The 13,658-nt window shown below is 35.1% G+C and overlaps 2 protein-coding genes across 2 annotated transcripts; one reads left to right on the forward strand and one right to left on the reverse strand.

Annotated features, from left to right (window-relative positions):
• Window positions 1-581: 581 nt before the first annotated feature.
• Window positions 582-8,477, forward strand: LOC143622704 (actin-related protein 4-like). Its single transcript, XM_077093772.1, has 20 exons — window positions 582-722; window positions 834-925; window positions 1,836-1,973; window positions 2,058-2,131; window positions 2,312-2,392; window positions 2,712-2,772; window positions 2,854-2,903; window positions 3,834-3,888; window positions 4,084-4,161; window positions 4,245-4,298; window positions 4,570-4,623; window positions 4,702-4,762; window positions 4,928-4,979; window positions 5,312-5,378; window positions 5,632-5,691; window positions 5,764-5,826; window positions 5,934-5,996; window positions 6,670-6,734; window positions 8,175-8,243; window positions 8,335-8,477. Exons 1-20 carry the CDS (start codon window positions 710-712, stop codon window positions 8,378-8,380), a joined length of 1,296 nt encoding a protein of 431 aa, XP_076949887.1. The 5' UTR covers window positions 582-709; the 3' UTR covers window positions 8,381-8,477.
• Window positions 8,478-10,233: 1,756 nt separating this feature from the next.
• LOC143622745 (phototropic-responsive NPH3 family protein NPY4-like) lies at window positions 10,234-13,059 on the reverse strand. The gene is made up of 4 exons (XM_077093808.1): window positions 12,966-13,059; window positions 12,799-12,868; window positions 11,596-12,711; window positions 10,234-10,781 (listed from the first exon to the last, which is right to left on the reverse strand). Exons 1-4 carry the CDS (start codon window positions 13,025-13,027, stop codon window positions 10,311-10,313), a joined length of 1,719 nt encoding a protein of 572 aa, XP_076949923.1. The 5' UTR covers window positions 13,028-13,059; the 3' UTR covers window positions 10,234-10,310.
• Window positions 13,060-13,658: the final 599 nt, after the last annotated feature.

Consider the following 13,658-nt stretch of genomic DNA (forward strand, 5'->3'; position numbering starts at 1 on the left):
TTTTGGGGAGGTGGGCGGTGAAATGATGGATATGACGTTCGCCTGAAACCTACAACTCGCCGGAAAACTCAAATTCATATGTGAAGCTCAGTGAAATGATGGATATGGTGTTATGAAAGACGAGATAGCCGGAGAACTCAAATTCTCCGGAAAAAAACGAGGTCACCGGAAAAACGAGGTCACCGAAATGGAGGTTGTGTGTTAAAAATAAAATTTATGTTTTACCCCCTCAACTAATTTGAATGACATTTTTAGTCCAAAACATTAACGACATTATTGTTCATTTAGACGCGGAGTGTTACAAGAAAATAGGGTGAAAGTTGGGAGTGGTGGGTGACAAATCAAAAGTTGAAAGTGTTATCTACCAATAAGAGAAAATTTAGAGAATTAAAAACCAATATCCCTATTTTTAATGATATGTGTGTGTGTGTCATATATATGTGTGTATATATACACACACAGGGATACAACACAATTACACCCATAAAACAAAACATATTCTTTGTTGACTACACGTCACATAACGCAAATCACCACATTTGGTAGCCCATCCACTCCAAAAGAGCCGGCCCACCCAAAACGAATATTGTAATCTTACCATTAGCGGGTGTAGCTTCGAACTGAACAGAAGCGACATTCAATAGCCAAACCCCAACGCCCGGTGACACAGATCGAGCGAGGAAGACGTGAAATCTATCATCATATCATCATGTACGGTGGAGGTAAGTAAAGTAAAGTAAAGTAAAATTGTAACACGAATTCTTTGTTTGATGTATATATTATAATTATACTGACACTAGTAAACCCTAATTCATTCACGGTTTGTCTGTCAGACGAAGTATCAGCGATAGTTGTAGATTTGGGTTCGCATACCTGCAAAGCTGGTTATGCCGGTGAAGATGCTCCTAAAGCTGTCTTTCCTTCTGTATGTACTCACTCACTCTAACCTATATGTTAGTTTTATTTAATTTAATTTATTATGTCCTACATTAACAACATTGTTAATACTATTATGTATAACTCTAGTTCTTTTTAATTAATTTAGTATCAGCTTGCACTTAACATTATTATCTTCTGTATCCCCATATTTTCAACACCATTGAGGTCTCCATGACTCATGTTTTTTAAATTCTGTAAAACTAGGAGAATTGCAATTTAAAGCTATGCAGTTAATGCAGAAAAATATAGGATACCGGTCAAGGACCAATATTTGAGATATCCGTTATCGCGGTGGGATGTCGGTAACTTTGATATCATGCAGAATTTATATTTATTATAGCAATTTAACACTAGCAATTCAGTATACTCTCCTACCATTAACAAGTTAATCTTTTGCAACTTACAAAACACAACAATTAGGAACTGATTTAAGACTTAAAACACTAATATTAAATACTAAAAGTTGACAATTAAGACTTAAAAACCCAATATCGGGAAAATTGGTGATATACCGGTCATTATCGCCGATATTATGACCGAAATTTTGCATCAATATTTTACCAAGGAACCGATAACCGATATATCGGCAATATCGACTGCATAGATTTCAAGAATATGAACTTGGTACTGGAGTTTCTTAAACCTTTGTAGTCGTCTTACTTTTTATACGGATTATTACAAAATACTGTCAATTGTCACTAGAACTATCAGTTATAACTAGAGTTTTCAAGGTAATAATAAGTGTGATCGTTCACTTGAAGTTGTGGTTTTTGAGTTTCAATCTCTTAAAATATTTCTGCTTTTTATAAACATCATAGTCCTGAATGCATCGAATATCTTTTATCCGTTTCAACATGTTTCTCTTATCATCTCACCTTTTATGATGTATATGAAAGGTTGTTGGATCAATTGATCAAATGGAAGTGGATGAGAATGATAACACAGACAAGAATGGCAGTGACCCTAAATCCAAGGGGAAACGCAAATTATACGTAGGCTCTAGTGCAATGGGATTCCGTCGGGATCATATAGAGGTCAGTGTTTCAAACATCAGATCATGTTGAACATATGTGACATCTTTTAGTTAATTGTATGTTATTCTTTGGTGTTTGTACCAGGTGCTACCATCGATTAAGGATGGAATTGTTGCTGATTGGGATATTGTGGAAAACATTTGGGATCATGCTTTCAGGTAAGGATATTACAATATGTTATTCTTATTGGTAATACTAAAGTGTGATTTGATGTAATAAACCATAAATCTAGTTAGTGAGCTAACACTTTGTTTTTCTTTTCTTATACTTCTCTTATTAGTTCTCTAAATTTTATTGTTCATTTTTTCTTTTTGTTACTAATTTGTATTGTCTTGCAGGGAATGCCTGCTGGTTGATCCTAAAGAGCACCCAATGCTACTTGCGGAACCATCTTTTAACACTCAGCAACAGAGAGAAAAGTAAGCGCTTACGATATTCCCTTGTTGCTGCCACACATTTTATTGGGATATTTAGGGTGGAAAATGTCAAACTTCATAGTTTTTACCAATATTGATTGTTGAGTATATGTTTTTTACCGACATTCGAGAGACTTTTACTCCCATTTAACAATGTCTCTTTTTTTTACAATATCTTTTCTGATCATTTTATATCTTCGTACCTTAATTAATCAGATTTATCAAATACAGAGTTACAACTTTAAACTGTAAAAGCACATTCAAACGCTAATGTTTACAATTAGTTATCATATTTTGACTATCGAGTTCATAAATATGACAGGACAGCGGAACTTATGTTTGAAAAATACCAAGCTCCTGCATTGTTTTTAGCCAAAAATGCGGTATGCTCTCTTCTTTGCTTTGTAACTCCCTAACAAATTGATTTTAGGTTATTAAGTAATGTTTTCTTTTCTAACTTTCAGGTTCTCACATCTTTTGCTTCAGGACGTGCTACCTCGTTGGTCGTTGATAGGTATGGTAAACATGATTTTCTTCAATTGCTGCTTTAGGTCTATGATCTATAAATGCAGCTTTATTATTGTTTTCTACCTTTTCATGCCTTTTTATCTGATTGACTTGACATGGTTGCTTGGTTGGTAAAACGGGTCGGGTTGACCGTTTGTTTGCAAATATGTCGTTCTTATTTATTGCAATTTGAATATTATAAGTAATTAGTATTTGAATATGCTGACAAAAACTTTGTTATCAAAAGTACTAATCTATATATATATATATATATATATATATATATTTTGGATAAAATGTTAAGTTTTCAAAATGCACTTTGGGTCACTTTTCAACCAAATCTTAGAAGCAAGCTTAATTAACCTTTGAGAGGAAAAAAAGCTGGAATTAACCTATTTCTAGGTAAATAGTTTGAAATTGGCATTTCAAGGTTTTATTCATCATGGTGAAGTTGGAGATATGTAAAAGTTGAGTAATGAATGAAATATACACGAGTTATTGAGCTTAGTTTAAGTGAATTTTTAGTGCAAGGTAGTTAGTAGTATGTTATATGTTGGTAGGACCGACTATTAGGTAAACAAGATGGCATTCGTAAGATTAAGTGATTAACTAATCAAATGTACAGTATTCTGATCTGTTGGAAAATGGATGGACAAACACTAGAAATAGAGGGGAAAAGTTTTGAGTTTTAGAATACATTGCTCACTGTTGAATTGATGTTAATACCTTAATTGTAGCATCTACTAGTAATTCATGCAATAATAAAAAGTTGTTCTTTATTGGTCAAACACTACTATAGCAAATGGATACCACATTACCATGTAGTGTCAACCATTAGTATTTCTAGATAGTTTGGATTTTTTTTACTTTTCCTATTGTTACTACATGGCCTAGAGCTCTGATGTTTGTTTGGATTTGCTAATGATTGATTCTTTAGTGGTGGTGGATCAACTACTGTTGCCCCTGTACATGATGGTTATGTTCTACAGAAGGTATGTACTTACCAGTCATAACTGTCTCTAAGATGCTAATTTTTTTTAACTTGTTGATATAACTAGGCTGTATGTTTATAACTGGAATATGATACACTAGCTTAAGATTGGTTCCTACTTTTTGCTTGCGCGTAAATATTTTTTTTGAACAACCGTGTGCGCATGAATAATTTGTATTTGTTATTGTGACAATAGGCTGTCTCTGTGTCTCCAATTGGAGGGGAATTTCTTACTGATGGCTTAATTAAAAGCTTGGAAAGCAAAGGAGTTAAAGTAAGTTCTACTGAATAAATTACAGTCTGCTGATGATGTCAGGTTATATATTTATGTGTTTTATGGTTGTGTCTGAAATGCAGATAAGGCCTCGATACTCTTTTAAACGTAAGGAAGTCCGTCCAGGAGAGTTTCAGGTTAGCTGTAACTTTATTTTCATAAATATAATATTGGGCAACTTTTGACTCTTTTCATCTTTGTGTCATTTTACGCTACCTTTTATATAATCCTCGTTAGAAATAATACATAACCTAACTAGACCCATTTAAAAGTAAAATGGGATGATAAGACGAACTTCACTATGAACAATCTAGTCCAATGTAGTTTGCACATCAGTCATGAAACTTTTTGTTTAATTATGTTTGCTCCTTTGTATTATAGTTTCACTCACATCATTGACTGTGACAGACTGTAGATCTTGATTTTCCCAACACAACTGAAAGTTATCGGCTGTACTGCCAGGTCTGTTTCATTTGGTTCAAACTTTCTTCCCATTTTAAACTCTGTAAATAAATTGACTTTTTTTTTAAATTTTTACAGAGGGTTATTGCCAACGATATAAAGGAATGTGTATGTCGTGCCCCTGATACTCCATACGATGGTTTGTATCTCCCAACTTGCTTAATTTTTTTTCGTTTATTATTTCTGTGCTATCATATAAAAAGTCGTACCTACAGTCGTGCTTTACTTTTGGCTACTTATCAGTTGATCCTATTCGAACATAAAATTCGCTATGCTGATAATTTTGCATTTTGTCTGGTTTCAGATGCATCTTATTCGAACATCCCGATGACATCATATGAACTTCCTGATGGACAGTAAGCTCAAGACCTCTTCTTTTTGGTTTGGGGTTATTTAGATGTTAGATATTATTGAGCTTGTTTTCATCTCTGCAACATCAAGCTAAAATTGGTCTTAGTTTTGAATTTTTAATCCCAACTTCATACTGTTTATAAGGGACATAACATGACTCATCATGCCGTTATAGGTTCACAGAACAAATTCACTTTATAATACATAAATCAGTACTTAGTGGCGACATGATGAATAATACACATCTTGTTACTTAAGCTAATAAAAATTATAATTGGAGGTAGTATTTTGTTTTCTTACTGTTGTTTCTTTGATTCTGATTTCCCTCAATAAACAGGACTCTAGAAATAGGTTCTGACAGATTCAAGACTCCTGATGTTCTGTTCAATCCATCATTGATTAAGGTCAGTAATTCTTTACCATCAGAATTTGGTCAATAATGTGATTTTGGATTTGAAGTCATTGAATTTTCTAGTACTATACTAAAATTCAAATATCCAACTATGAAACTGATGGGCACTTTTTAGCGTGGTACCACTAGGGTCAACACAAACAGATATGATTGTTGAAAAAAATAAGAAATGAAATGCGGTTTCATCTTCATAGATGACACCCTTCATGTTATTCTGATGATGTTTATTTTAAATTTTATCTCAGACTATACCTGGTATGGAAGGTTCCATAGACATTGCTGCTGCTCGTGGATTGTCACAAATGGTAAAACATCTTGATTTTTCGTTTTCTTTTACTCTATTTTTTATTCACTATGCATGATTGATTGCTTTACAGGTTATAGAAAGCATAAATAAGTGTGATGTTGATATCCGGAGAGAATTGTTCAGCAGTATCCTGGTAATAATTCTGATACATCTATTTGCTTAGACGACGGACTGTCTTAATTTTCATGCTTTAATAATGGTTCCATTTTTTGGTTTTAATTTTGTCTTTTTTATGTGCAGCTTGCTGGTGGCACAGCATCAATGCAACAATTGAAAGAACGTCTTGAGAAAGACTTGCTGGAGGTGAATAAATTTTACTTTTGCAAAAATAAAAAAACAAAATTTTGCGGTGTTGAATGGACCTGAAAAGTATGATGACATAGAAGAGTAAAAATTACTTGTATGCTGTATCACACAGTGTAGTAGCACTTTTAAATCTATTTGTTTGAAAAAGATAAGAATATTATTAAAAGGCTTGGGTTATACACACACCAGGTAGGTTATTCAAACACCAGGAGAACCTATACGACTCGTATAGGGGCTATACGAGTCGTATAGGTACAAAGTTATGTCCTTTTCTGTGAACGAGTGTCAAATCTTGTTCCCTTGTACTGTATAATCGTTTTAAAATTAGAGTCGTTCAATGCCTTATAGATACATGATGAAAAACCTCATCATAAATCTCCGGTCAAAGTGCAGCCGACATGCTGTCTATACGAGTCGTATAGCCCCTATACGACTCGTATAGTCAGATGTGGTAAGTGAGCTATGCGAGCCAAGAAACCTATATGGCTCGTATAGACTGAAAAAAGCTGTCATCATGTCCCGTTCGTACAATGTCAATAAATGTGGGCTGTAAGACTCGTATAGCCTCTATACGAGCCGTATTGAGTTGTTCATACACCAGGGGGGCGTGTTTGAATATTACCTTCCTATTAAGATGATTTTAGTTATAATTGTGTTTTATTATTTGCAGGAATCTCCTCAATCTGCTAGAGTTAAAGTGTTGGCTAGTGGAAACTCTACTGAAAGAAGGTTCAGGTAATATTTTTTGCTCTCTCTCTCACCATTCTCCTTATCCTTATATTTCAAAGATTAGAAAAAATTTTTAGAGATGGTTTTCAGATGATTATTAAGTTAAAGATAGCTTCCTGGTTGATTTAATGGACAATGTTGACCTTCTAGAGGCCTTTTTGATATAACCGTTGGGGCTTAAAATCAATTTTTAATCATGCTCAATATCATATCTGCATCTAAGTAATTGAGAGTGGGCGTTCAAAAAAAAAAAAGAGAAGTAATTGATAGTGAAATGATGATGCCCTGAATTTCACAAGAGTTATACGTAATATAAAAATACCTCATTTTTCTTGGTGGCGGCAAAATAGGCAGGCATGGTAATGAAAATGAGTGGTTTTTAGTACAGGTCAAAACATGTTGGGCTGACCCATAAGTGTTTGTTAATTTTTTTTTTTAGTTAGCTAATGTGTTGATTGATTTGAAAACAAAGTGATAACAATAATATATATATCTCAGTAAAACGATTTAGGATGCTGTTTCATGTATGCGTTAAGAGTACACTTCAAGAGGCTTGCTATCTGTTTTCTTTTTTGCTAGTTATTTGTATTTAAAGGCATATTTTGCTCTTGTATCACTGCCTCTTCACACAGAATCATTGTCAAGTTTCTCAAAATGGTAAAACTGATATTCAGCTCACTGTTTTTATACTTGTGGGCAATTTAGTTATTTTTGGGTTTTGTTCTTTGTGCTAAACTAAGAGTTGATATTTTGTTCTTTAGGTGTAAAGCTCTGTCTTGGCTTGTCAAATATAATTGTTTGAATTAATTACATGGTTGGTTCCTGTGTGTGTCAATATTATGGTCTTGATACGTATATGTTGGAAATTACAAGGCTAGTCCAACCTTTGAAAGCGAGTTACACATTTACTCTCCGGTGACAAATGGGGCTATCCTTTTCTGTTAAGTGATTATGAAATGACCAACGTACTTCTTAACTTTAAGATTTAATCTGAGGGTATTTTGGTGATTTTACACTTAATAGAAAAAATAACTCCATGTGTGGCCGTGGACTAAATATCTAAGATTGGGACTAGCCTTCTAATTTTCCAATAAATATGTACCATAACTGAAATATTGACATACCACAGGACCAACCATGTAATTAGTTCTGATTGTTTTCTTTGTATCTCTAATTATAGTTGTATATATAATAATAGTTATCATTGAATATTTTCGTCATTGCACATAATATTATTTGTTATATGATTTTGCATATATGTATATATCAATCCAACTAGTAGAGCTCACTTAGACTCGTGAGCCTAATCAAGCTTACTATATGAAGGTTGGGGACATTTATTGGGGATTGAGCTCATTTTGGGTTAAGTCAAATGGCTTAGGAAAGATAGTTTGTTTCTAAAACATTTTCCGATCATTATGAACCTTTTAATTTGGTGTTTGGCAGCGTCTGGATAGGAGGGAGCATACTAGCGTCCCTCGGGTCTTTTCAGCAAATGTGGTTTTCCAAATCTGAGTAAGTTGGATCATTAAAGTTATACATATGTTTTATATATTATTGTGTGCATATTATAAATTATGAATCTGTGTGTTGTGTAATGAAACAGGTATGAAGAGCATGGATGCTCCTACATTCAAAGAAAATGTCCTTAATTTAGGCAGGCAGTTAAATCCTGAACTTGGTGTTGTAGTCTAGGGCTAACAACTTGTTTATCAGATTTAATTAAATTAAATGATTGAAGTTATTTGTCCTTATGTTGTATTAACTATTTTTGACTTCTATTTATGTATCTGCTGCTGCTGCTGCTGCTGCTGGGAATTTTAAGTTTGGAATCGACTCTAGTTACAGTATAAATTAATCCATAAAGTTCATATTAATGTAAGCTTATATGCCAATAAGCTTTAGCTCAAACAGAATTGGCGGGGAAGTGAAGATTTGGGCGAGAGACTGCAAGGTCACAAGTTTAAATCCGATCCCAACTAGAGGTGCACAAATCGGGTTCATCTTGAAAACCTGAACCGGTTCGGAACCGGTTTTTTTCACACAGGGTAGAAAATGAAACCGGTTCCAGTCAGGAACCGGTTCGGTTCCCGACCCGAACCGATGCCCAAAAATGCAATCTTTTAGGAACCGGGTAGGTTGGAACCGGAACCGGTTTTTACGTAAAAACCGGTTCCACCGGTTTTTTTTGAAATTTAAACAATATAGCCGTTAGGAACCGGTTCCAACGGCTATATAACCGTTTTAGACCGTTGGAACCGGTTTTTTAACTATAAATAGGTTATCTTCTTTCTATAAATAGCAAGGTTTGTTTGTGTACTTGTTAAACCACTCCCAAAACTATAAAACACACTCCAAACCACAATTAACCTTAAACCGACAACAAATGGCAACCAATGATGACGTTGTTATGGTGATCGAAACAACAAGATGCCCCGATGTTTGGGTTCATTACGATTTGTGTCTCATGACCGACTCACATGAGTTGGCACGTTGCAAATATTGCTCGAAGTTTCTTAAAGCAGCGTCCAACTCGACATTACGAAAACATACGAATAAGTATTGTCGAGAGAAAAGAAGAATGGAAGCTAAAAAAACGGAAGTGGGAGAGTCGTCCGGCTCTACAACCCAAAAATAAGTATTCCCGGGTTAAAACGACGGACTTTGTTTTTTATGTTTTAGTTGTTATGTTTAGTATCGTTTATGTTTTAATAATGTTTGTAATAGTTATTTTTTAGAAAAGGGGTTGTAGTTTGTTTTGAGTTTGGTGGTGAAACAAGTAATGGAAACAACTTATATATAGGTTTGGCCCAAAAACCGGTTCCAACGGCTATATTACCGTTGGAACCGGTTCCAACGGCTAATTGGTGTCTAAAAAAACCGGTTCCAACGGCTATATTACCGTTGGAACCGGTTCCAACGGCTAGTTTGACTTTTGTTTGACCCTTCAAAAAAACCCGTCGGAACCGGTTATTCCGGGTACGAACCAAACCGGTTCCAATTAATAACCGGGTAGGAACCGGTTTTTTTGTGCACGTCTAATCCCAACCCAACGTTGTTTGCTGGAGCGGGTATATTGAGTTACTAGGGTAGCTGGGCGTTATTCATTCGTTGCTCAAAAAAAGTTATATAAAACATACCATGTTCACATCGACATGCTAATCAATAAGTCGACCCCTAATCCATTTATGACTTGCTTAACCCGTTTTTTCAATCCACCAACCCATATGACATGCTTGTTATTTGACTACTATCCACATAGTGCCAACCTGTTTGACACGTTTGGATAAATGGGCTAGGGTGGTTTTGTTCACAATAAAGAGATACTAGAGCAATATCTATTGGTTTGTAACTCTGTATTACTCTATAAATTAGCTTTAGTGAGTAGTTAGTACAATCATCTTATTTTGTATTCGATGCTATAAACTTGATGAAAGTCAGAATTTCATATTCTTTGTATTTTAAATAAAAAGAAATTGAAATTGATGATACATGTAAACTTTAACATATGTCTGTCTGGCATACCAACATCACAGCCACATTAAATTCTACTAACATCAATACATTTATGCAACCTTCACACTAAGATGTCGAATGCCGCCGACTCCTTGAAGGCGTATTCGACTTTGTTTCACGTGCACTAGTAGAACACGGGCTCTCAGATGTATCAGAGCTCTCATTATCACTATCCTTATCTTTACCCGAAAACAGTTTTGACAATATTCTTGACGACATAATATGCATGCCCTTTGACTTTCGGTCATTATTCCCGCCTTCATTAATCTTTAAAGAAGCTAACTCCCCTTTTAATGTCTTGAGCTCTTCACTTGTTGGCACTGAATCCCATTCTTCTTCTGTGTTGTTTGTGGTGGCGGATCTTGAGCTCCCGGTTGTGGTGGCCCGCATCTGTTCAAAGAAAAGGATCTGCACCACAATGCGTAACGGGAGTCTTTCGTTTTGGATAGCATGCATGCAAGCTTCTGCTGATAGTTTCCTACAATCCATCAGCTTGCAGATTTTTTTCCTCTCGAGTTTGCTGATCCCCGGGTGTTCCTACAGAATTCAAGATTATGTTATTATTATCACAACTCATAAGACAAGCCAAGACGAGCCAGGATGGGTTCGGGCTCGGCTTGTTTACAAACCCTCGTTTAGTTTTAAATATATATATATATATATATATATTATATATATATTACTCATATTGATATATTTGTTACATATACATAATACAGAATTTATACACAATATAGAATAAGCTACGGAATTCATAATTTATATATATATATTTGATTTTGGTTTCTACTTCTAATTGGATTTTCAATATTAAGTGATTTTAAATAGTACTTAAAAAATGCCATACGGATTTAAGTTACAAACGAGCCAGCTTGGCTCGGCTTGTTTACAGGCTGAGATAACGAGCCAGATAAAAGGGCCACCAAGCCACAAATTTTCAATACTAGTTTAAACAAGCCAATGAGCCAGCTAACAAGCAAGACACAAGCCAACCTTAGCTCAAGCTCGGGTCATTTACAGACTGAGCCAGCTCGCCTAGCGAGCTTTTTCGAGCGAGCCGTAAGCTCTTTACAGACCACGCTACTCGGCTAGCAAGCTTATTTGAGCTTTTTCGAGCCAGCCATTAGGTTTTTACAGACTGAGCCGGCTCGACTTGTTTACAGGCTGAACCAACGAGCCACAAATTCTCAATACTACTTTAAACAAGCCAATAAACCAGCTAACAAGCGAGCCACAAGCCAACCTTGGCTCGGGCTCAGTTTGTTTACAGACCAAGCCAGCTCAGCTAGCGAGCTTTTTTAAGCAAATGAGTCAGAAGTCAAAATTAATATAAAATTTTCTATAAATTTACCTTAAGAAACATGTCAATTGCGCGGTAAATTCCATCATGTGAAGGCCGAGATAGAGCCGACCCCATATCCGCAAGATCAGTGAACTTTGATAACGGTAACTCAGGATTTCTAGCAATCTCAGCAAGATAACAATCGATAAGCTTAGCGACTTTGACTTTCGCTCCCGAGTCAACAAACTTGACTTCTAGAAACCCGAGTTCATCACCGTGATCAGCAACCTGATCCTGCATCATAAAGACCTTCACAAGTTCTTGAACCAAATCAACATCAAGAGTCACAAGATCACCCAGCGATGCACTCTGCAGCTGTTGACCGACCCGTTTGACCAGCTCATCCTTCTGTGTTTTCCCACAATCTAACCGAACACATTCTTGCAGTAACTGAATCAAAAGATCACAAGAAACACTATTTCTTTCTGTTGGCAGTAAAAACAGAATCGTTTCAATCAAGAAACGGTTTTTCACATCATCCCCTTTCTTTAACCTTCTATGCATATAAGCTTTTAAAGATTCACCGACAACTTCAAGACTCACTCTTCCTTTCGCCTTAATCGTCATTATAACTCGTTTATACAAATCAATATGAAGATCACACAAATCTTCAACCCACCAATCTTTTGGAACCGTTAACTGTTTCGTAACACCATTATAAAGTGGTGACTCGGTCCCGTTTTCACTCATTACTTTCTTTCTATTATAAGTATAAGACCATTCAACTCGAGAAGGTTCCATTGAAGCCTTTGAAGATATTGAATCCAAACAACGATTCACAACTTTTAACTCTTCAGACCATGGAAGAAAAGATTTTGTCGTTTGAAAAACAATAATCGAATCTTTCCATGTTTTGAGAATACTCGAATCCAAAAACACTTGGGTTTTGTAAACAAGATTCCCTTTTTCTACACTTTCATGCATTTCTAAATACTCTGCTGCACATCTAGCCGAAACCACATTGTAAGCGTTTAACGTGACGGTCATACCGTAACAAAACTTTGCACATATTTCAAACGCCCCCGGCCCGCCTGGTATATCATGGATTTTAAGCTCGGTGTTGTTTTCGTCACTTGAATTTGCTAATATGTTTTGTAAACGCGCGCTTTTTGACAAAAGGGGAAACTACATAGTACATACAAGGTTTGTTCATAGTATTAGTTCAACTGTTTTCATAACTTTCTTAACAATTATTATGCAGTTAGTGTATACCTTGTGCAGATAAAACTTGATGTTACCGACGTTTACGACTATGTCAGTAGGAAGCTCAGCTGCTACATACCTAAACATAAACAATAACAAAAGTTTCAAAACATTAAGTTTTGGGATTTTAAAGTTAAATGATAAACATAAAATTCACAAAATAAGTCGAAACTGACCGAGTATTATCACCACTCGATTGAAATAAATCTGGCTTTGATCCAAGTTTCATAAACTTCATTATGAACACCAAACAAATGTTTCTAAGATCCTCTGTTTTTTTATGGATCAGATTAACAAAATGGGTATAAAAATGGATGAATTAAAGATATGGTTTCAAGATTTCTTGAAATAAACAGAGTGGAAACAAATATCAAGATTTAAGCTCAACAATCCACAAAATCTATCTTTTATCAATGAAAGGGTGGGTACCTGCAAAAAGAGCCAAAAATTGATCTTGGTGTGAGTTTAAATGGACCACTATATCAGTAGGCAACAAACAAGCATAAACTTTTATTATTTATTATTAATATTAATATTATTATTTTACAAGAATATACCACTATGCACACATTTAAATGTGGACTTGCATAGAAACCAATAACTTTGTTTCAAGGATTATTAAGTGAATGACCAACAATAAACTAATATAACAATAACAAACCATAAACTCATTTCATATCAAGATTTGATCAAAAGTAGATAATAATAATGCTAATGCATACATATATACATAGATGGATGGTAGGTATATGAATCAAACAAACCTGAATAAAGAAAAGACACAAGAAATGGTGAAGCAGGAAGAATCAAACAGTAAAGATGCAGTCAGGCTTTGAAATGGATGAGTGACAGGGTGAGTTTGTTTGTTT

The sequence above is a fragment of the Bidens hawaiensis genome, unplaced genomic scaffold, assembly GCF_021521415.1.
Source record: "Bidens hawaiensis isolate Kalapana, Puna unplaced genomic scaffold, B.hawaiensis_p1.1 tig00003241_1, whole genome shotgun sequence".
NCBI lineage: Eukaryota > Viridiplantae > Streptophyta > Magnoliopsida > Asterales > Asteraceae > Bidens > Bidens hawaiensis.

Bases quoted from the DNA above. Each gene is read 5' to 3' on its own strand.
- LOC143622745 (XM_077093808.1), bottom strand. From the start codon at position 13,027: ATGAAGTTTATGAAACTTGGATCAAAGCCAGATTTATTTCAATCGAGT. The intron at 12,869-12,965 runs GTCAGTTTCGAC...GTTTATGTTTAG, and splicing joins TCGAGTGGTGATAATACTCG to GTATGTAGCAGCTGAGCTTC. The intron at 10,782-11,595 runs GTAAATTTATAG...TGAATTCTGTAG, and splicing joins CAATTGACATGTTTCTTAAG to GAACACCCGGGGATCAGCAA.
- LOC143622704 (XM_077093772.1), top strand. The intron at 2,393-2,711 runs GTAAGCGCTTAC...TAAATATGACAG, and splicing joins ACTCAGCAACAGAGAGAAAA to GACAGCGGAACTTATGTTTG. The intron at 4,624-4,701 runs GTCTGTTTCATT...AAATTTTTACAG, and splicing joins GTTATCGGCTGTACTGCCAG to AGGGTTATTGCCAACGATAT.